At 46.3% G+C, this 20,594-nt stretch overlaps 2 protein-coding genes across 6 annotated transcripts; both read left to right on the top strand.

Moving 5' to 3' along the window:
• Window positions 1-2,103: 2,103 nt before the first annotated feature.
• LOC115597236 (galectin-3-like) lies at window positions 2,104-8,044 on the top strand. Of its 4 annotated transcripts, none has more exons than XM_030442991.1 (8): window positions 2,104-2,235; window positions 3,185-3,248; window positions 4,207-4,279; window positions 6,577-6,636; window positions 6,667-6,896; window positions 7,053-7,141; window positions 7,262-7,427; window positions 7,570-8,044. In XM_030442991.1, the coding sequence occupies exons 2-8, from the start codon at window positions 3,243-3,245 to the stop codon at window positions 7,726-7,728; spliced, it is 783 nt and encodes a 260-aa protein (XP_030298851.1). In that variant the 5' UTR covers window positions 2,104-2,235; window positions 3,185-3,242; the 3' UTR covers window positions 7,729-8,044. The 4 variants fall into 4 exon arrangements, with proteins under 4 accessions (XP_030298851.1, XP_030298850.1, XP_030298853.1 ...); XM_030442993.1 differs by having other exon boundaries at window positions 2,105-2,235; window positions 6,721-6,896; XM_030442992.1 differs by having other exon boundaries at window positions 2,105-2,235; window positions 6,577-6,720; window positions 6,763-6,896.
• Window positions 8,045-9,923: 1,879 nt separating this feature from the next.
• fbxo34 (F-box protein 34) lies at window positions 9,924-20,583 on the top strand. 2 transcript variants are annotated; one of them, XM_030443168.1, is made up of 4 exons: window positions 9,924-10,174; window positions 14,720-14,825; window positions 15,355-15,530; window positions 17,687-20,583. In XM_030443168.1, the coding sequence occupies exon 4, from the start codon at window positions 17,694-17,696 to the stop codon at window positions 19,674-19,676; it is 1,983 nt and encodes a 660-aa protein (XP_030299028.1). In that variant the 5' UTR covers window positions 9,924-10,174; window positions 14,720-14,825; window positions 15,355-15,530; window positions 17,687-17,693; the 3' UTR covers window positions 19,677-20,583. The 2 variants fall into 2 exon arrangements, with proteins under 2 accessions (XP_030299028.1, XP_030299027.1); XM_030443167.1 differs by lacking the exon at window positions 14,720-14,825.
• Window positions 20,584-20,594: the final 11 nt, after the last annotated feature.

Genomic DNA, 20,594 nt, shown 5'->3' with positions numbered 1-20,594 from the left:
AACGGGTCCGAGAGCCGTGTGTCAGGCGAGTGTGTGTGTGCGGCCTGCAGTCAGCGACACCATGGAGAAATATGCTGTGTGTGTGTGTGCACGTATGCGCTGCCCACAGTTAGTGACGGAGCTGCTCCATCAAAATTTGATTCCCTTAGTCAAAAAGGGAAATACTGACATTGAGTTTTAAAGGCAGCAGGTATCACATCTTTTACTTTACATAGACAATATACGCATAGAAATGTAGGAAATCTTGTTGGCTTTCGGCTGATGGTCTTATTTCAGCTGTAGGACTTCCAGTTTTGGATTTAGAAGCCTGAGAGCGACAAGCACTCCAGCAGCTCCCCCATAAGCCGCAATGTTAATTTAGAGCCTACATTTCTGGAGGAGAGCAGACAGTACCTGTTTTGTCTCGCAATCTTCCGCCCTCATTTTACACTCTACAGAAATAAAAAACACATCACAGAGTTCAGCAATGTCTCCTGTTAATCAATATATACATATTTTGGCAATAACCATTACAGTTTTTTCAAATATCACAGGAGTTTGGGAGGCGTTTTCCCATTTATTCTTATGGGGACATTTTCATCTTTGGCTCTGCTACTGCTCCCGCACATGTGCAGCCAGAGAAACTGTTCATCTTTTTAAGCTCTTTCAGCCCTCTTACTTTTCAGCTTTTCAGCTTTTACATACATTCAGCTTTTATGCTTTTTCAGCCTATAATCTTTCAGCTTTTCTGCGTTTTCAGCTTTTTCAAATATTCATCTTTCTGCCTTTCCTATTTTTTATACATTCAGCTTTATATTCAGCTAGAGAAACTGTTTAGCTATCACCGTTCACCTTTTTAAGCTCTTTCAGCCCTCTTTTCAGCTTTTCAACCTTTTCATTAAACTGTATTTATGATGGAAAATAACTATTTTATGAGATTATATTATATTTCACGGGAGTTTTTAAACCCCAGCTGCCAAAATATTGACATAATTTAGGTTTTCTGTTTCACTGAAAAACATTATCAATATATTTGATGATCAGTTGATTAATAGTTTCAGCTGTTCTTGTATAAACTGTTGGTAGTTTGATTTATAAACTTTTTGTGTGATTTATGTGTACAAATGTTAAAGTAACACATCTGTCAGATAAAGGTAATGGAGTAAAAGTACAGTATGTCTCTGAGATGTAGTGGAGTAGAAGAAGAACCAGACAGAACTTCAGTAAATGTAGTTTCTGGAGAATCATCAACGGTTAAACTCTGAGACTGAAATCTGATCCGATCCGTCTCTCAGTCCTGAACCAGAGTCGGCCCACTTCCTATTTTGTTGTCTAGTTTGAAGTGTGTAAATCAAACAAACAACCTCAGCTTCTGATTTAATGCTGAATTTACAAGAAGGACACAATGAGTTACAATCTGTCACAGACACAGTTTCACAATGTTATAAAGTTTGTTTTAACTCAACAACTCTTAAAATCACCACATTTGTTAATGGAGTCTGGTGCTGTTGAGGTTCAGCAGTTGTTCAGCTGCATATTGACTGAATGAATGAATGTTTATTTAATGTCACTTTGATGTATAATCTCAGTCTAATCTGGATTATAACAAAGACAAACATGAATCATTTTAACGTGTACAGAACCAACAGAACCAATAGACGGAGCAGCTCCTCAGTGTACACTTTGTGTTGATGCTTCAGCTCTGATTGATTGATTGATTGATTGATGAAGGCGGGTCTGATCTTCATCTACTCTTTAGTTTCCGTGGCAACACAAAATAACCAATAACATAACCACCGTCTATAATCCAGTTTGATCTCACGAGTTTAACTTCTAACACAGTTTACGTGGTAACAACACACACACACACACTCATACACCTCGTGCTTGGTGTGAGTCACTGTGTGGTGGTCTGTGTGTGTGTGTGTGGGTGTGGTCTGTCTGTGTGTTTGTGTGTGTTTGTGTGTGTGGGTGTGGTCTGTCTGTGTGTTTGTGTGTGTGTGTGTGTGTGTGTGTAGGTGTGGTCTGTCTGTGTGTTTGTGTGTGTGTGTGTGTGTGTGTAGGTGTGGTCTGTCTGTGTGTTTGTGTGTGTGTGTGTGTGTGTGTGTAGGTGTGGTCTGTCTGTGTGTGTGTGTGTGTGTAGGTGTGGTCTGTCTGTGTGTGTGTGTGTGTGTGAACAGGGTGCGGCTCGACACTTGAAGCTGTGCCGGGTCGTCTCAGAGTCAGTGTGAGTCTGCAGCTCTCAGGTGAACTCAGGTACGTCTGCTCTTCTTCTTCACCTTTTCTTTGATCGTGTTCTGACAGGAAACAGAGTTTGGGTCGTTGTTCTGAGTCAGACGGGACGTAAACCAGGAGCAGAGACAGGAAGTGATTGTGAAAGCTGAACTTTAGAGGCGTCCTGCAGACAGACAGGCTCTGAGGTCCAGCTGTCGGTTCTGTTGCTGTGTGACGTTAATTCAGTCAAACTTTATCGACACCGACAGAGAGGAACAGAACCGACACTTCACTTCCTGCTGTAACGGTTTGTGTGTGTTTGGCGTGAGAAGCTTGACTCCGCCCACAAACACAGACCAGCTGTGGAAAGTAACTGAAACGTTTACTCTGGTACTCAGAACTTTTTATACAGAGAGGTGATTCTGTGGTTCTGTTCGTTTCACTGAGGGTGGACAAAATAACAGAAACTTTATGGAGGAGTCGGTACAGGACTGGAGGAAGTCTTCAGATACTCCAAAGGAAAAATACTCTATTACAAGTTAAAGTACTGCATTGAAGATAGTACTTTGTAAGTTTGTAACTTTAAGTTAGTTAAGTGTCAAAGTATCAGTAAAGTACCTGATCCATATATTTACATGCTGAGCATCAATCACTGTTTTTATGATTGATGAAGAAAACTATTCATTTAAAAATGTAATCTGTAAAGTCACTAGTAACTGAAGTAATCAGGTAGATTCAGTACTTGAGTAAATGTACTTAGTTACATTCCATCACTGTGGTTTAAATGTAATGCAGGTTTTATAGTATCAGCATAATAAAGTCAAGAATAAAGAATCATTAAAGAGGAATCAGAAGTTTATTGATTTTATTTCTGCTGCTGCACTGGACAGAATAATAAGAACACGTGTTGAAAAGTAACTGAGTATTTGGGGGCGGAGCTGAGGAGGAGTCCCGCTGCAGAGTAACTTCCTGTTGTCGCTCTTCTTGTCAGAACTCGTCCACCACACCTCTCACATCTCCTGCTGCATCCGACGTCTCAGAGGAGCGACATGGACGTGAGTCTCAGTTTGTCTCCATGTTTTCTGTCTTCATCATGTTCACAGCTGATGTTCATCACGTGTTCTGCAGTCACGCTTTCACTCAGGATCAATATCTTTAGATATTTTGAGATTTCAAACTGAATTTCTCAAATTAAATTAAAAGACAAACATTCATCTGGTGACAGAAACTGAAGGAAAGAAGCTGCAGAGTGGATCAATCAGACTGGACATGTTTAAAGCATCACTGATCAAGTTGATTTAGAACATAGATGATTTATTAGTTATAAATCGCCAACATTAAACTCTGTTCAGCGGCAAACGTTAAGTGACAGCAGCTGTGAGAGTGACGATTCACTCTGATTCATACAGACAATACACACACTGTGTACAGGGTGTGTATGTGTGTAGCATTCATCTGTTAAACCAACAACTTCATACAGAACATTCCTGTTGAGTCCGTCACCAACACACACAGAACACACACAGAACACACACTGAACACACACTGTGGGCTGTGCTGCCTTCAGGGACAGCTCGGACACTCAGGAACAGATCCACTGCAGGTTTAGTGTTGGTGAGCTGCCTTAATCAGTCATCAGTACTTCTGTGCTCTTCTCTGGAGTTACAGGTCAGTTTGTGACTTCAGTTCGTCTGAAAAACAGCTTCAACTTAAAGCAGATAAAAATGTGCACGAAACATCACAGCGTGAAAGAAATGAAACTGTATTCTACAGAAACGTGGCAGCACGTAAAGTGAACGCACCGCACATAAAAAACAGACAGCAAATCAACAAACATGCTAACATAAGCATGCTAACATACCAACATTAGCATGCTAACAGGCTCACAATAACATGCTAACAGGTTGATAATAGCAGTATAAGGTCAGAGTTTGGTCACAGCAGCACCTGGTGGACGTCAGAGGAACTGCAGTCACTTCCTGCATTGCTTCACTTCTTTCTTCTTCTCTGCAGTTGTCAGACGCTCTTGGCGACGGTTGGCCCGCTGGTGGCAACAACCAATCAGGAGGGGCCGGTGGCTGGCCAGGTAACATCATCATCATCTTCACAGTCTAATTCTTTGTCTTCTGTTATTTGAGATGTTTGAGCCGCTCTGAAGAACTTAAACGTTCTGATATCTTCCATATTCTTCTGATAACATTTTTAAACAGTGAGGTTCTTCATTCAGAGTCGATCAGTAGAACCTGAACCTGACGAGTGAAATCATTTAGAAACAAATCAAACAGAACAGTGTTGGTGAACAGAAGTCAGAGTGAAGTTATCTGAGCTGACATAAGCGCTGTGATAGAAGTGCTAATGATACGGACATACAAGTTTACATACAAGTTACATTTGTTTTTTTTGGGCGGGTGGTTGGAGGGAGTCGTGCTCTGTGGGGTCGAGGTGAAGTCTGAACAAGTGAGTCTGGAGTCTTCTGCTGCAGACAGAGAGCGACTCTGCTGTCCTGATGTTGGTCGGGAGTTCGTTTCACCACTGAGGCTCCAGAACAGAGAAGAGTCATGACTTCTTTGAGCGACCTTTGTTTGCTCTCAGTGATGGCGGTACCAGCCGGCCCGCTGATGTAGAAGAGTGCAGTGCTCTCTCTGGGCCGTGTGGTCTGACCAGGGTTTGGAGGTAGACGGGTGCAGTTCCATTGACAGCCTTGAAACCAGCACCATCGTCTGGAATTGGATGTGGGCCACAACAGGAAGCCAGTGGAGGTCATGGAGGTGGCGGGTCACATGGGAGAATTTGGGTAGATTGTAAACGAGGTGTGCCACAGCATTCTAGATACACTGCAACGGTTTAGTGGCAGAGGCTGGGAGTCCAGCCAAGAGGGAGTTACTGTAGTCCAGGAGGGAGATGAGCAGCTTGGACCAGGAGTTGTGTCCTTTCTGAGGAAAGACCGGATCCTGCAGATGTTGTAGAGGGCAAATCTGCAGGATCGGGCCACAGCAGTGATGATGGGGTGCAGCACAGTGACTGACAGGTCCATGTGAGGGAAGTCTGTCCCCGGGATGAAGAGGAGTTCAGGTTTACTCAGGTTGAGTTTGAGGTGATGAGCAGCTGTCCAAGCAGAGATGATGCAGACATTCAGAGATGAGCGTCACAACGTGGCTGTTGGAGGAGGACGAGGGGAAAGAGAGGAACAGTTGGTGTCGTCAGCAGAACAGTGGTCAGAGAATCCATGTGATGTGACTGCAGAGCCTCGTGATCTAGTGTTAGTGGAAACAGAACCGGTCCTAATACTGAGCCTTGTTTCCAGAAAGCAGGGTTTGGAAAAGGAACCGTTCATGTGACCTGAAAGGTGAGATTTGTCAGGTATGATGTGAATCAGGTTAGAGCTGAGTCAGCGATGTTCAGCCAGAGAGGAGAGGAGGATTTGGTGGTTGACTGTCAAACACAGGAGATAAGTCGAGGAGAATGAGGACTGACGAGTGGGACGAGGTTCTGGAGGCACCGAGTGACTCAGTCACTGAGAGGTTCTCATAGATTCCGACAGCCAGGGAGGAGGAGAGGGAGGATAACAGAGTGGAGGAGGCTTCTTCTGTGGACATTAGAGAGAATAGATCTGTGGATGGTAGTGAAGAAAGAACAGTAGAGGAGAGAGTGGAGGGATTTCAGGTTTTGGCGGGTGGTGACAGTGTGAGGTGTTACGGCGAGGGAGGTGATGGCCTTCAAGGGGAGACAGAAAGTGACAGCATGATGGTCAGACACAGTGAGCAGGGTAACGGAGAGTGCCGAGGTTCTACAGGACATTCTGAAGACAAGGTCGAGTTGGTTCCCGGCCCGGTGGGTCAGTGGAGTGGGGGAGAGTGTGAGGTCAGATGTGGAGAAGAAGTTGATGAGTTCAGGTGAGTGCAGCTTCTCTGGGGGGATGTTGAAGTCTCCCAGGACAACGAGCGGTGTGCCATCGTCAGGGCTGCAGCTCAGGAGGGCGTCCATCTCATCAGAGAAGAGAGGAGTGTGAGAAGGAGTAGGTATCGAGGGCAGCTGGAGTGGCAGTGTTTTCTGGGGTGATCCAGGTCTCGGTAAGGGCCAGGAAGTGGAGAGTCTGCAGGGAGGCACAGGCTGAAATGGTGTCCGCCTTCTTGACTGCAGACTGGCAGTTCCATAGACCCCCCAGTACTTAAAGTCCAGTACTGGTGGAGAATGTCAGATTGCAGAGGACAACATTTTTGGACAAAATGTATCTGAACAGGTGAGCACTGGCTGCTACTTTTATGCTGACTTGACTCTGCCTTGCAATCAAGCCTATTGGTCACATTTTACTTGAGCAAAACTGCCTGTTAACATTTAGTTTCAACAGTAGATAAAGACAGGATATGTCTGTGTCAACACCAGGTCAGCCTTCCAACCCCACCTGGCCTGGAGGTCAACCTGCTAACCCCACCTGGCCTGGAGGTCAACCTGCTAACCCCACCTGGCCTGGAGGTCAGCCTGGAGGTCAGCCTTCTAACCCCACCTGGCCTGGAGGTCAGCCTGGAGGTCAGCCTTCTAACCCCACCTGGCCTGGAGGTCAGCCTGGAGGTCAACCCGGAGGTCAACCCACATGGCCCGCCCAACCCAGCCAACCCAGCCATCCCGGCCATCCAGGTCAGCCCAGTGCACCAGGATGGCCCAGTCCTTCTACAGGACCTCAAACTGCCCCCCAACAAAGTCTGGTGAGATGGCGTCATGGATTGAAGGATGGATGTTTGATTGGTTGGATGGTTGGTTGGTTGGTTGGTTGGTTGGTTGGATGGATAAATAGATGGATGGGTGGGTGGATGGATGGGTGGGTGGATGGATGGAGATAATTGTTGTTTCCTTCTTGACAGACGATTCCGTTCAATCAATCTCTGCCTAATGGAGTTTATGACAAACTACTCATCACCATCGGTGGAACCATCAAACCTAACGCTAAGAAGTCAGTTCTGACACTTCGACATTTGTGATGGATGGATTTGATTTTAATCATTGTTGCTTTTCAAACGCATTTAAATTGTGTGAACCATCTGCAGAGCTAACTTCCTCCTGACTTTTTTAGGATCACAATGGATATTAGCAAAGGCAGTGACATCGCCTTCCACTTCAACCCTCGCTTCGACGAAGACCGCAAGAAGGTGATCGTCTGCAACAGCTGCATCGGCAACAAGTGGGGGAGAGAGGAGAGGTCAAGTAACTTCCCCTTTGTGCCGGGACAGCAGTTTGAGGTGAGATCTTTGATCTATACCACTAAGAACAACTCATCCAAGTCCATGTTTGTTTGACACTCAGCTGTCAGAGCGCCCTCTGCAGGGCCAGTCTGGGAACATGTGAGCAGGTTGATGACAGTCTGTGGTTTTGTGGTTGTAGATGAAGATCCTCTGCACCAACAGCGGATTTAAGGTGGCCGTCAACAACTCTCACCTGCTGGAGTTCCAACACCGGATCAGGGACCTGAGATCCATCAACAGCATCAAAATGTACTACGACTTGTCCCTGTCCAGGGTCACCATGGAGACTCTGCCCTGAGGCAGATCCACCACAGATCCAAGGGGGTGTGGGTTCAAAATTATATTTAGAATAGATCTACAGAACGTTGTTGGTGGATCCACAGTAGATTCTCCCTATGTTTACAGTTATTCACTTTATATCCAGAGAAGATCATTATTGGAGAAGATCGTCCGTAGATCTTCAGTGGATCCAAACAATGTCCTGATTTGATCTGTAGAGGGTTCTTAGTGAGGTGAGAATAAAATGTTAAACATCCACAGAAGGTTCTCAGTGGATCCTCGCGTCCAGGATTTCTTCTGTGTAACTCATTTTAATAAAGGTTCCATCTTAAATATCCTGGAGTCTGTGTGTTTGTATCAGTGCAGCAAGAAAGCACAAAACCCTGATTCCTGACCTGACTCCTGACCTGACCCGTGACTCCTGACCTGGTACCATCAGTACCTGTATCAGACGGAGGCAGAGGAGGATGAACTGAGTCACTAAAGAAAAAGAGAAGAATCTTGAACTGATTGAACAGTCATCCTGATCAATGATAAATCAATAACCCTGTTCTCATTTTACCATGACAGTCTCAGTTCTTCTGGTTCTCTTTGGTCATTTTGGTTCTTCTACTTTAAATCACTCTGATCAATAAATCTGCTCTGATCGTACCTTGACAGTCACGACTATCTGGGTCCTTCTGGTTCTCCCAGTTCTCTACATTTGCCTGGTTGTTTATGTTCCCCTTGTTCTCCTGGTTCTTTAGGTATGCTAGGTCTCCTGGTTCTCATGGTTCTCTCAGTTTACCTGGTTCTCTTAGTTCTCCTTGTTCTCCTTGTTCTCCCAGTTCTCTATGTTTGCCTGGTTCACTATATTCTCATGGTTCACTTGGTTCTTTAGTTATCCTAGGTCTACTGGTTCTCCTGGTTCCCTTGGCTCGTCGGATCTACTGAGACAGGAGGTCTCTCTCTGTCTGTTTTGCTGTGAACACAAACCTTGAGACAGTTCAGGCGACACAAAGAGAAGACGAGATCTTCACACTGCAAACAAACAAACAAACAAACAAACAGGCAACATGCAGTTTTATATGAGGTCATCATAAAAAGTCATCATATTATTACTAACTAACAGTAATACGTCATTTCTGTCTGTCAAAACAAAACAAAAGTTGTGTACAGTGTTCAGAGCCTCCAGCTGTGGAGGAGAGTCGGTGCAGATCCGGACCTACTGAAGGAATAAACACCTGCAGTCTCATCAGATTCTGTTCTGATCCGGAGACGTTCAGAGATGACTTTTGAACATTTGTGATTAAAAAGGTGATTTCTCTTCACTCCTGTTGATCAGCCTGACTGCAGCAGTGATCCGGACCGGACCTCCACTGTCGCTGTCTGTGTTCTGTAACACTGTAAAGTTCTGTGGCTGTTTGGAGCGAATGAAGACAAATGATCCCGTCATCCAACTAGCGGCTCATCACACCTTTAACTCACCACTGCTGATGAAAGTCTCTCAGATGTGACTCAGTTTCCTTCCCTGGAGGACAGACGACCAAAGGAAACTTCTTTCCCTGCTCTGAACATTGATGGAAACATTTGTGATGATGTGAACACAACTCAACATCATAATCATCTCATCAATCATCAGTCATCCATGTATGATTAGAAATGTATCGTTAAATAAACGACCCTTACTTCACCATTAACAAGCAATGAAATGCTTTATAAACTATTTATTAGCAATTGTTAATTGATTGTTGCAGGTGATGTTGATGATACAGAGTAGTTCATCTATAAACATTAATTGGACGTCATTCGAGTTGTTTTATAAATGTTTAATGAACCATTTAATTGTTTCTTAACAGTGATATTACAGAACTACATCCAATGTTCTAAAAACACACCGTTTATTGATGATGGTTATCAAAAAGTGTTTGCCATGTTAATGTTGTTTTGCAGAGACATAAGTTTATTAGTCCGGTCCAGTCTTCATTGTGGTTCTGGTATTATTTCCCAAGTGATTATCGGTCCTGTCAGAATGCAGATCAATGTATAGATTGGTTCTATAGTCTGCGTGACCCTGAACACCATGTAGATCAAAGATCCAGTCGTCTTTAACGTTTTAATGCAGAGTCCCTGCAGATTATCTTCCGCCATGTTTACGCGCTTTCTTTCTTTATCTTGTGTCCGTATAGACGATCTTTGGCAGCTTTGCCTACGTCATGACGCAGCAGCTCCAGCTGGACGTCGCTGTGCTGGGTCAGTAGTCAGTTGTTGGAGCAGAGAGGAGCGGACGGTCCTGGAGCTGCGTCCTCCCGTGAATCCGCTTTTAACACTTAAAAGCAGCATTATATTAACAGCTGACTGAAGAACCGACGGCAGAAGTGTTTCACGTTAACGGGACGAGGCGGGAAAACAAGAATTTGGTGTTTTTGGTCGCTGCCAGGAGTTTTTTCTCTCCAGTGGACGGACGGAGACGTTTCCTCCCTCAGGTTAGTTTGACCCTCGGCCTCTGCTGTGTCTGTTAGCTTCTGATGCTAACCTGTGTGTGTGTGTGTGTGTGTGTGTGTGTGTGTGTGTGTGTGTGTGTGTGTGTGTGTGTGTGAGAGAGAGAGAGAGAGAGAGAAAACACAGGCAGCTTTAATGTAAAATCACCTGTGTTAACATGTCTGCACCCGGTTCTCCTTCCGCACAGCTCTGTTATTAGTTAGCCACAGAGGCTAGTCAGTTAGCCAGGTGTATCATGGCTCCAGACGGCCGCAGCTGGTAGCATGCTAGTTAGCGCTCTGGCTAGTAAAGTTGGCGACACATCTCGGAAGTGAGCTCTGGTTACAGACTGACTGTGAGCGTCTCCCCAGGTACACTTTATGTCCTGCAGCGTCACTCCGAGTCGTTTCTGCTGCTACATGCTAAGTGATGTTAGCTGTCAGGCGGTGTGGAGCTGATGGCCTATCACTGAAGTTTAGTCTGCAGCTAGCCGAGCTGTTAGCTTCAGACTGCAGACTCAGCAGCTGTCTGTGGGCCCGAGCTGGTTTAACTGCAGGACTAGTTCACTGTCTGTCTGTCTGCTCTCACTGTCTGTCTGTCTGCTCTCACTGTCTGTCTGTCTGTCTGCTCTCACTGTCTGTCTGTCTGCTCTCACTGTCTGTCTGTCTGCTCTCACTGACATGATGCTAAACCTGCAGTTAGCTTCAGAACAGACGTCAGTACAGCAGAGAGGATTTGTAGTAACTGATCAATCAACTTCACTGTTTCATTTATCAGTAGAAGTGATTAACCAAGTTTCACCTGCAGCTCTCAGGTCCATCAACCTGCAGCTGAAGATTAGTTTCTGGATCGATCGATCAGTTGTTTGGTCAATAAAGTGATGAAAAGTGTTCAGTTTATTGTCAAAGAAACCAGAAATATCCACATGTACTGAACTGACAGAGGAGAAGAACTCAAACTGATTGATTGATGATCAGAACAGTTGGTGATAAAAACAGTTTCCTTGCATTTTATTTGGCAGGTGTGAAGGTTGTCTGATCACCTGAGCAGAAGTCACATGTCTTGTCGTCCCTAAATGTTTAAAGGTCCTGCTGTAAAGACGAGTCGCTCATCAGCTGCAGGTCGACCTCTCTTATCTAACCCTAACCCAACATCTTAATGATGTGAACTTTATCTGATTAATCAGTTATAAACAAAAGGTGAAATGTGTTGATCATCGTGTTCTGTGGTGACGGACGACAGTTTGACTTCCTGTCTGAACGCTGCTGTTTACTTAGTCGCCGTCTAAACTTCAGTGTTTGAACTAAAACGTGACGACACAGTCGGCGCTCTGAGAAGTCGTTTCACGCGTTCTTCAGGTAGATTTAGAACTTGTGACTGGTCAGTTTGTTCAGTTTGGTGAGTCTCGTCTGTTCTGTTCTGTCAGTAAACTGAGCTTTGATCAGACACAACAACACAGTTCTCACAATGTTTTGACCTGTTTAATCATTCAATCATCAATCAGAAATATAAGTAATCAATGATGAAAATAATAGTTAGCCGCCTGCTCTCAGATGTAGCGACCTGCCTCCTTCATGTTCTGATCACTTCCTGTCGGCTCAGACGTCTCGTTTGATTGATCTGATCAGCAGCTGTGAACTTTGAACTTTGCCCTGTGATTAACACACACACACACACACACACACACACACACACACACACACACACACACACACACACAGAAACATTTCTGACCTGGCTGAGATGAATCTGTAAAATCATTCTTCACATTAATTAAACAGGTAAATGTTCTGTCATTAAACGTTTATCAAATTTTATCAGTTTATCTTTATGAACGTAAACAAAACAACAAACAAACAGTTAATCAATAAAAGAAGGTCGTTGTGTTTATAATCACACGTCTGAAGTTTCTTATGTTTTAACAGCCAATGAGATGAAAGTAATCAGAGTAAAAGTGATAAACACCATTAATGGACGTACACAGTCAGCTCACCTCCGACCCGCGTGTTCTGTGTGACACTGTTCAGCCCGTGAACTCCCGGTTCTGCTGGTACCTTTGTCTCAGGCGGAGGTCCGGTTTGATCCAGTGGAGGAGAATCTACACGCTCTTGTTGTCTGCAGTCTCAGCAACCTTAGAAAGAAATATGACTTGGTTTCCTTCAATGAAGCAAAGTGAACTGGATCAGAGCCCAGAACCCGTCTTCAGACCGGTCCCAGTAGAACGGTCCACAGTTAGTTATTGATCTGAGCTTAAATCACACCATCACATGTTCGTTTTCCAGTTTAACTCCCGTTTGTCATTTTTGTCTTCTGCGTGTTCGTGATTTATTTTCTCAGATTTCTTCCTAATAAAAACTCAACATAGTTATTGTACGTGTCGGATCAATGTCACAGCTGATCGATCCTCCCGGTCACAGCTGATCGATCCTCCCAGTCACAGCTGATCGATCCTCCCAGTCACAGCTGATCGATCCTCCTTGTCTGAGCTGCTGTCATCATCAATACAGAAGTCTCATAGAAGAATCAAGATGTTTAGAAAGACCACAGGAGAGGATCGATATGAAAACGAGCCTCCGTTCACCCAGAACAACACGTTATTGATCAGCATCTGAACTGTTACAGGGAGAAAAAATATTGATAATGAGCCGCTGTTCAAAGTTGAACTTTTCAGAACAAAAGACAAACTCTCCTGCTGTTCTGAAATCTGATTTGTAGATTGAAACGAGGGCTGGGTATTGTTAAGAACCTCACGATTCAATTCAATTTCGACTCTTTAGGTCGCAATTCGATTCAATATTCATTCGATTCAATATTGACTTAAATGCTTCGATATCAATTCAGTAATAAGTAGTAATAAACAAATAATTCATTAGAGTACCTGTTGATAATTTTTTTATTTAATAAAGTAATCTTAAGTTATAAATCTGTCCTCTTGGAAGTTCTAGTTCGAATTGAAATGTAAACAAAGGTACTGGATGTGTTTAGTTATAAAATAGTGCAACCTTAAGCTGAGAAAGAGCTCTTGTTTCTGGGACTGCATGGCACATTTTTGTCTGATATAAACAGACATGACCGCCGTCCCTCCGCCCTCCGGCTCGACACGAAGGGGTAAACGTTGACACTGACCCCCTCTTTCCCCGGAGGAGAGTGCTACTCGCGGGCGCACAGTGCAGCGGCCAGGGTGAGACCGGCTGCTGGGAGTTTACAGTCTCTGACAGAGCGGTGGTCAGACATCAGCTACCCGCCTCCGCAGCTCCGACGGTGTTTCTGCGGTGGTCAGACATCAGCTACCCGCCTCCGCAGCTCCGACGGTGTTTCTGCGGTGGTCAGACATCAGCTACCCGCCTCCGCAGCTCCGACGGTGTTTCCGCGGCGCCTCACCCTCCGACCCTCGAGCGAGGCGCTTCAAGCTGCTGGAGGCGGAGACCGAGAGGTCCGGCGAGGGACAGCGGGTCGTCGCTTGCCCGAATCGATTCAGAGGATTTTATGAATTGTTATTGAATTGGGAAAAATATATTGCAATGCATTGATGAATCGATGTTTTTACCCACCCCTAATTGAAACCAGTTTGTTTGATTGATCTTTGAGCAGTCTCTTGTTTCTGAATCTCTTCAGGATTTAAACTGTTCTGAAGGACATCTTTCCATCATGAACCAGCAGATGGATCAATAATCTAACTGATTATTAGTTGTTGATCTTCCCTGTGAACTGTGTCCTGTCTGCTGATCAGCTGATTGTTTGCTATCACAGTTTGTCTGCAGTCAGATTATTTGCTCTGACATCACCGCGTTGCTCTCTGTCTCCATGGTGACGGTCACTTCCTGTCAGCTGACTGAAGGTTGAGTTTCAGAGCGGGGTCCGGTCCGGATGTGAAGGTGTTGTTTGGACCCTCTGGGGCCCGTCGACCTATCACAGCAGACATTCACGTCTCCATGACAACAGGGCTACATGCTGGAGGTGTGTCTGATGACAGCTGTTAATTCACTGATAAACATCTGTCATTTCCTGTCAATCCTTCACAATAAAAGCATCATGCTCTTTATATAATAAATTTAAATAATTTTTTTAATAATTTCCCAGTCTGGGATCATTAAAGTAATTCTATTCTATTCTATTTAAAATCTTTTATTATGAAGCTGCAAAATGAAGACGTGTGTGTGTGTGTGTGTGTGTGTGTGTGTGTGTGTGTGTGTGTGTGTGTGTGTGTGTGTGTGTGTGTGTGTGTGTGTGTGAACACACAGAGCTTCTTTGACCGACCAAACTGGTTTTCTCAGTTTAACCAGGACACACACAGTATTTTGGTGTTTTTCCCAGCATGCCTTGTGGTCTGAGAGTGGAGGGTGTGGTCGTCTGGCTCAACAGGCTGAAACAAGCGTCCGACTGTTTTACAGACCAACTGAGGCAGCTTCACTTCGACCAATCAGAGGGCTGTAAACAGTCACATGACTCACACAGCTGCTCTGCTGTAGTGCGAACAGACCAGGCCTGAGGCCAACGTTTCCCATGATGCACCTGGACAGGCTGTTTGACTTGAGTCTCCACACCTTCAGTCTGTTACAGGTTGATCCTGATTGGACGACAGAGTGTGAGGTCAGAGGTCACAGGCTGTAAATGAACCTGAGGTGTCGGCGTCCTCAGAGCAGTGGGGAGTTATGGGTAATTAATGTCCAGTGTAACTTTTACTGTTTACTGGTAGTGGATTACTTTTTTCACAGTGTGGTGTCGGTACTTTAACTCTCAGGTTAGCATGTAGCATGTAGCATGTGCCAGTTTCCTGTGAGTGTGTTGGAGCGTTCAGACCGGGGCTGCTGGTAACCATAGCAACGCTCCCACACCTGTACAGTCATGTGTGGGCGGCCCAGACCTATTGATTACCTGCTGCCTTATATAGACACGAGAAGATAGAACTAGCAGCTGATTGGCTCGTTGAGACACACACACACACACACACACACTGTGCAGTGTAAGCAGAGCTGACAGCAGCTGCTGGGTGTGACTTTATGGACCGTGTGCTGCTGCTGTTGTTACTGAACACACTATAAATGAGGGAGGTTGTCTTCATCATCGGCTTTATGTTCGTCTGTGGCAGTTGTTTGTTTTCTAATGAACCTGAACCAGTCATGTTTTTGTCAGTAATATATATCTGTGTGCGTGTGTGTGTGTGTGTGTGTTTGTTTTCCTGCAGACGGTGTGTTCACGTCCTGAGGGGGTGGAGCCAGAAGTCAGACTGTTTGTTTGTGTTTCCTGTCTGGGCGGAGTCACAGTGAACGTCTGAGAGATGTGAAGCTGAAGGATCAGAGGAGCTGTCACTCAAACCAGGAGCACGCCCCCACCCCCAGCCAATCAGCACGCAGTCTGGAGGTGAGCCTCGCCTGTAGTGGTGAAGTGTGAGGAGGTCTTTCTGTCCTCCTGCAGTATCAGGCTGCTTCAGAGGTGTGTGGATGTTTCTGCTGGAACCAGTTTCCACCAAGTCGTGTAGCTGAGTTTATACAGGCTGTTATTAAACCAGAGCGTAGACGCCAACTTAACAACTGACCTCAGCCATAACATGCAGTTCTCCATGTTACAAATGAAAAACACTTCCAGTGGATGTTTCTAGTTTGTAGGATGACATCACTGATGATGTAACACAATAAAAACTGTATGAGAAGTGAATGATTACTGTTACACAACCACACACTGCCGGTTCCCCTGCATGAACCCCCCGGACTCAACTGCATACACAAACCTTCAGAATACACACAACTGAAACAATCTCAGCAATCACAAAACCTTCTAACACACTTTGAAAAGTTCCACAAACCTTTGAAACATACTTGGACATGTGTAAACGCTTTGTGTCCGAGTGTTGCCGGTGTGTCCTAGAACATGAAATATGAAAACAGATAATCCCGACTAACACACACCTGCTGTTTCTTCTATGTATTTGTATACAATATTAAATATTTCTGCTGCGCTCAGGTGCGACTACAGATGAATAGTTTTGTTGGAATGACTTGAAATAATTCAAACAGTCGTCTGTCTTTTGTTTTCTAATGATTAAAACTGTAAATCTGCTGAACTCGAGCGTCTGCACTGCGCCTGAATGACACACACCAAGAAAAGCAAAGCTAATAGAAATCTACCAAAACGCTCGGCGGGTCAGAGATCAGTGTTCTGAAACATGCAGAACTTTGACTGATCTCTTTGAGATGTTTGTTTGTTTGTTTGTTGTGTTTTTAGGATGTTTCTTTTATTTTGAAAGGGTTCCAGTACAGACGGAGGACAGGAAACACACAGATGTAAATAAACGTTGAGCTTCATGTCACGTGTCACAGCAGACGCCTCGTGTTTCCAAACCTTCTTCACACCATGTGAAGTTTACTGCGAGATATTTCAACACCCAATAAAATATCATCTGTGAATCAACAAGTTCAATAATTAAAAATGAGTTCATCTGTTTTTAATAAAGCAGTGAGGATGTAAAAGGAAACTAAAGTTGGCCTTCTGATGAACAAGATGTTTAGAAGTAGTTTTCCTTCTCAGACTGAGCGGCGGTGCAGATGTTTCCTTCTGCTCCGATGTGACGTGAAGTCTTCAGTGTTGCAGCTGAACGTGGAGCTGCAGGCGAGTCGTCATCGCTGCGACTGGCAACAATTAGATTACACAACCTGAAGTCAGAGAGGCTAATCAGAGCCAGACACTGTTATATAAAACACTGAGAGGTCAGAGGTCACACACATCTGTCTGCACACAGCTGCTCTGAAAACAGTCAGACAGTGTGTCACGGCACCTGAGCTCCACCTGAGCTCCACCTGCTCAAATACAAACACTCATGTGAGCCGTGAAGCTAGATGCTACGAGCTAACAGTCAGCTGTGTTTAGTATGAAAAGAGCTCGTACAGCTGTAGAGAGACTGTGAGGGCGAAGAGGAGGGTCTCCTTCATCACTCAGGTCTGTTCATGCTGGGTGTGTCGGTGGAACCAGTCCAGCTGATGTCATGCTGCTCGTGTGTGTGTGTGTGTGTGTGTGTGTGTGTGAGATGATGTCATCCTATACTTAAAATGTTTCTGCACATGTCTGAACATGTGGTTGAGGAAAAACACCGAAATAAAAGGAGGTGAGGGGGAAGGAAAAAAGGACTGAAGGAAACTGTGATTGGACGAGACAGCTGTCAATCAAAACTAACAAACCAAAATATATAATATAATTTATTCATAATTATGAGATGAAATAATCTTTACCTTCACCTCCGTCTGCTGATGAAGGCTGTGAGATAAACGTCCCACCAGGTGTTCTACCTGTGTCTCCACTGTGAGTAAACTTGATGTAGCTATGCTACATGCTAACAGCTCTGTGAGGCTTTGAGCTAAACGCTATCATGCTCACAGTAACAATGCTAATGTATTAATGATTAGTAGATATAATGTGTGTCTGTGTGTGACAGCAGCTGTAACGTTTATCATGTTTACATCTTAGCTTAGCGTGTTAGCATGCTGACAGTTGCTAATTAGCAGTATTCTCTCTGTCTCTCTCAGGACCATCATGCACCTGAAGTCCTATCCGAAGCTCGTGCGTTCAGAGTTGCGTTTGGATGCGGTGGGAGTTCAGCAGAGCAGCCTGTATGTGAGCCAGCAGGGGGCGCTGGTGAGGACCTGCAGCAGTAACCATGGCAACATCAGCAGCAGCCGCCTCCCATTCAGCGTCATCTCCACCAACACACTCATCTGCAGCAACGCAACGAACAACAACAATAACAACATCAGCAGCAGCGTGGCGTCACTCCGGGTGAAGGCGTCGTCCAGCGCCGCACTGCAGCTCCTCCCTCCGGGTTACGAGAATGACACGCTCAGACTGTACCAGACCGCCACAGAGGACGCCGACGCCCCGCTGGACATATGGACAGTCATCAAGCCTGGACATGTCCGCGAGAAGATCGCCATATTCGCTTCAGATGGGGGGCGGACCGATGGCACCGGGGACAGTGAACGCACCTCAACCAGCGGCTCTGGCAGTCGAGATAGGACGCCAGCGATGTGTACGAACCACGGCGCCATGTCGGGGCTGTTACGGGCTGTGAAGGCGAAGGGAAGCTGGGGTGAAAACAGCAGCGCCAAACGGCGCCGTAGGTCAGGAAACAACCAAAACCTCCAGCAGGACCAGAGGACCCAAGTCCCAGATGCACAGCAACATGCCCACAAACCGTGTCCACGACAGCCAGACTCAAATCAGCTGTCGGGTGACGGGCGGTGTGGCGGCGAGGCGGTGACATCACCGGCGGAGGAGGAGCAGAAGGTGTCGGTAGTGGAGATGGTGGCGTTCCTGGAGCAGAGAGTCAGCGAGCAGCAGCCCGACTCCAAACCACTGCTCGCCCTCCAGAGGAGCTCCACCACCATCACGCTGTCCAGAGCTCCGCCCCCCGAGGTCAGGGAGGGCTCAGAGATCAGGGGGGAGGAGCCAGAGAGCATCAAGGTGTCAGACATGGTGGCAAAGCTGGAGTCAGAGTGTCTGAGGAGGAAGACGGAGGGAGATCTGTCGAGGAGCAACAGTCTGAGGAGGTCGGTGGGACGAGTCCTGCTCGCCACCACGGACCAGGGCTCCGCCCCCTGCCAGCCTTCGTCACCATCGCCATCATCATCAACACTGCCGGGAGCTCAGAGTGCGAGCAGGGAGCCAACGCCTGCCTCACCTGTCCTGACCACGCCCCCTTCACATGAGGCTGCGGTCCAGGCTGAGGGGGGCGGAGCTCTGGAGACCCAGAACACTGTCAGAAAGACTCAGACACAGTCTCCGCCCTCTCATTCTCAGGAGGCGGAGCCTCTGCCCGGCCTGTTGTTTTTGTCTCTGCCTCCTGCTCCCTCAGAAACACTCCCCCACACAGACTCAGAGCCCCGCCCCCCTCGCCACAGAATGACTTTTGACCTGGAGCCTGCCTCGCCTCAGCCCCGCCCCACTCGTTCTCGCTCTCACTCTGTCAGCCAATCAGAGAAGAAGAAGAGGAGGAGGAGGGCTGACAGAGGACAGGAGGAGGAGCTTGCGGTCGTGCCTGTGGGCCGGCGTGCGTCGGTGTCGCAGGACTTCCTGGAGATGCGTCAGCGGCTGCAGCAGCTGCTCGAGCCGCAACCGTATCTCGCCGTGCTGCCGCATCACCTGCTGGTCAAGATCTTCCTGCTGCTGCCCACGCAGAGCCTCGCCGCGCTCAAGTGCAGCTGCCACTACTTCAAGTTCATCATCGACACGTACGGCGTGCGGCCCGCTGACTCGCTGTGGGTGTCTGACCCCCGTTACCGTGACGACCCATGCAAACAGTGCAAGAAGCGGTACGGTCGCGGCGACGTGTCGCTTTGCCGCTGGCACCACAAGCCGTACTGCCAGGCGCTGCCGTACGGCCCGGGGTACTGGATGTGTTGCCACGGCGCCCACAGGGAAGCACCCGGCTGCAATGTGGGTCTCCACGACAACCGCTGGGTGCCGGCGTTCCACAGCATTAATGTGCCGATCTACAGGAGGAGTCGCCATGACAGCTGAGACACAGAAATCAGCTGCTCCCATGATGCAGCAGCAGGTCAGAAATCTTTAAAGAGGAATGTGACCAGAAAACGAGTTTAATTTAAAGAAGCAGAAGAAGAAAGTTGAACGATGTGTAAACTTGATGACCTGTGTTGCTTCATGCGTCTCTCAGCTCTGTGGCGCCCCCTGCTGCCCACACGCCTCCTCACAGCCGCCGTCACAGCGAACGCCGCTTGTTACTTGTCTGTCGATGGTGACGAGCAGCTGGAGGGAGGAAGTGTCCCGACCAGGACTCTTCTTCTTCTGACTCCATTTTGAATCATCTGCTCCTCATTAGTTTCCATCTCAGCTCGTCAGACTTCACTGCTGAATCAATCGATCACTCAATCGATTCGTCAATCTTCAGAAATTAATTAGGCGATTTAAATTCATCTTTGTTTTATGTTTACAGACATTTTCTGGACTCATCAGTAATCAGAAACTTAAACTAAGTGTTAATCAATAATGACGGTAACCGTTCTCTGTTCATCTGTGAGGGGGCGGAGCTTCAGAGGGCGCCACCTGTGGAGCGAGAGTGAATCTACAGCCGATGAACTTTCTGTGCACCTTGTTTGTGTTTACATTTGTACATAAGTCATAAAGAGTATATGAGCTGTTTGTCCAATCAGCTGCTGAGCGATAATCACCGTCAACACGTGTAAATGAAAAGAGGAAACGTGGCCTTGAGTCTCGGAGACGATGCAATATTAAAAAACTGACTGGAGGGAAAAAACTATATCGGGGAGAAAAAATAAAAATGGCCTTTGACTTTCAGAGATTTTTTTTTTTTAAGGTTTGTTGATTTCTGTCTGCCGGCTGTTTCTGTGCAACATGTTTTGCTTTAATAAAGTGCTTTCTCATTGGTTCTCATTTGAGTTAAAAACAACAGTCGACTCG

Source organism: Sparus aurata, chromosome 16 (assembly GCF_900880675.1).
Source record: "Sparus aurata chromosome 16, fSpaAur1.1, whole genome shotgun sequence".
NCBI classification, from domain to species: Eukaryota; Metazoa; Chordata; class Actinopteri; order Spariformes; family Sparidae; genus Sparus; species Sparus aurata.
This window is presented reverse-complemented; position numbering and strand designations above follow the sequence as displayed.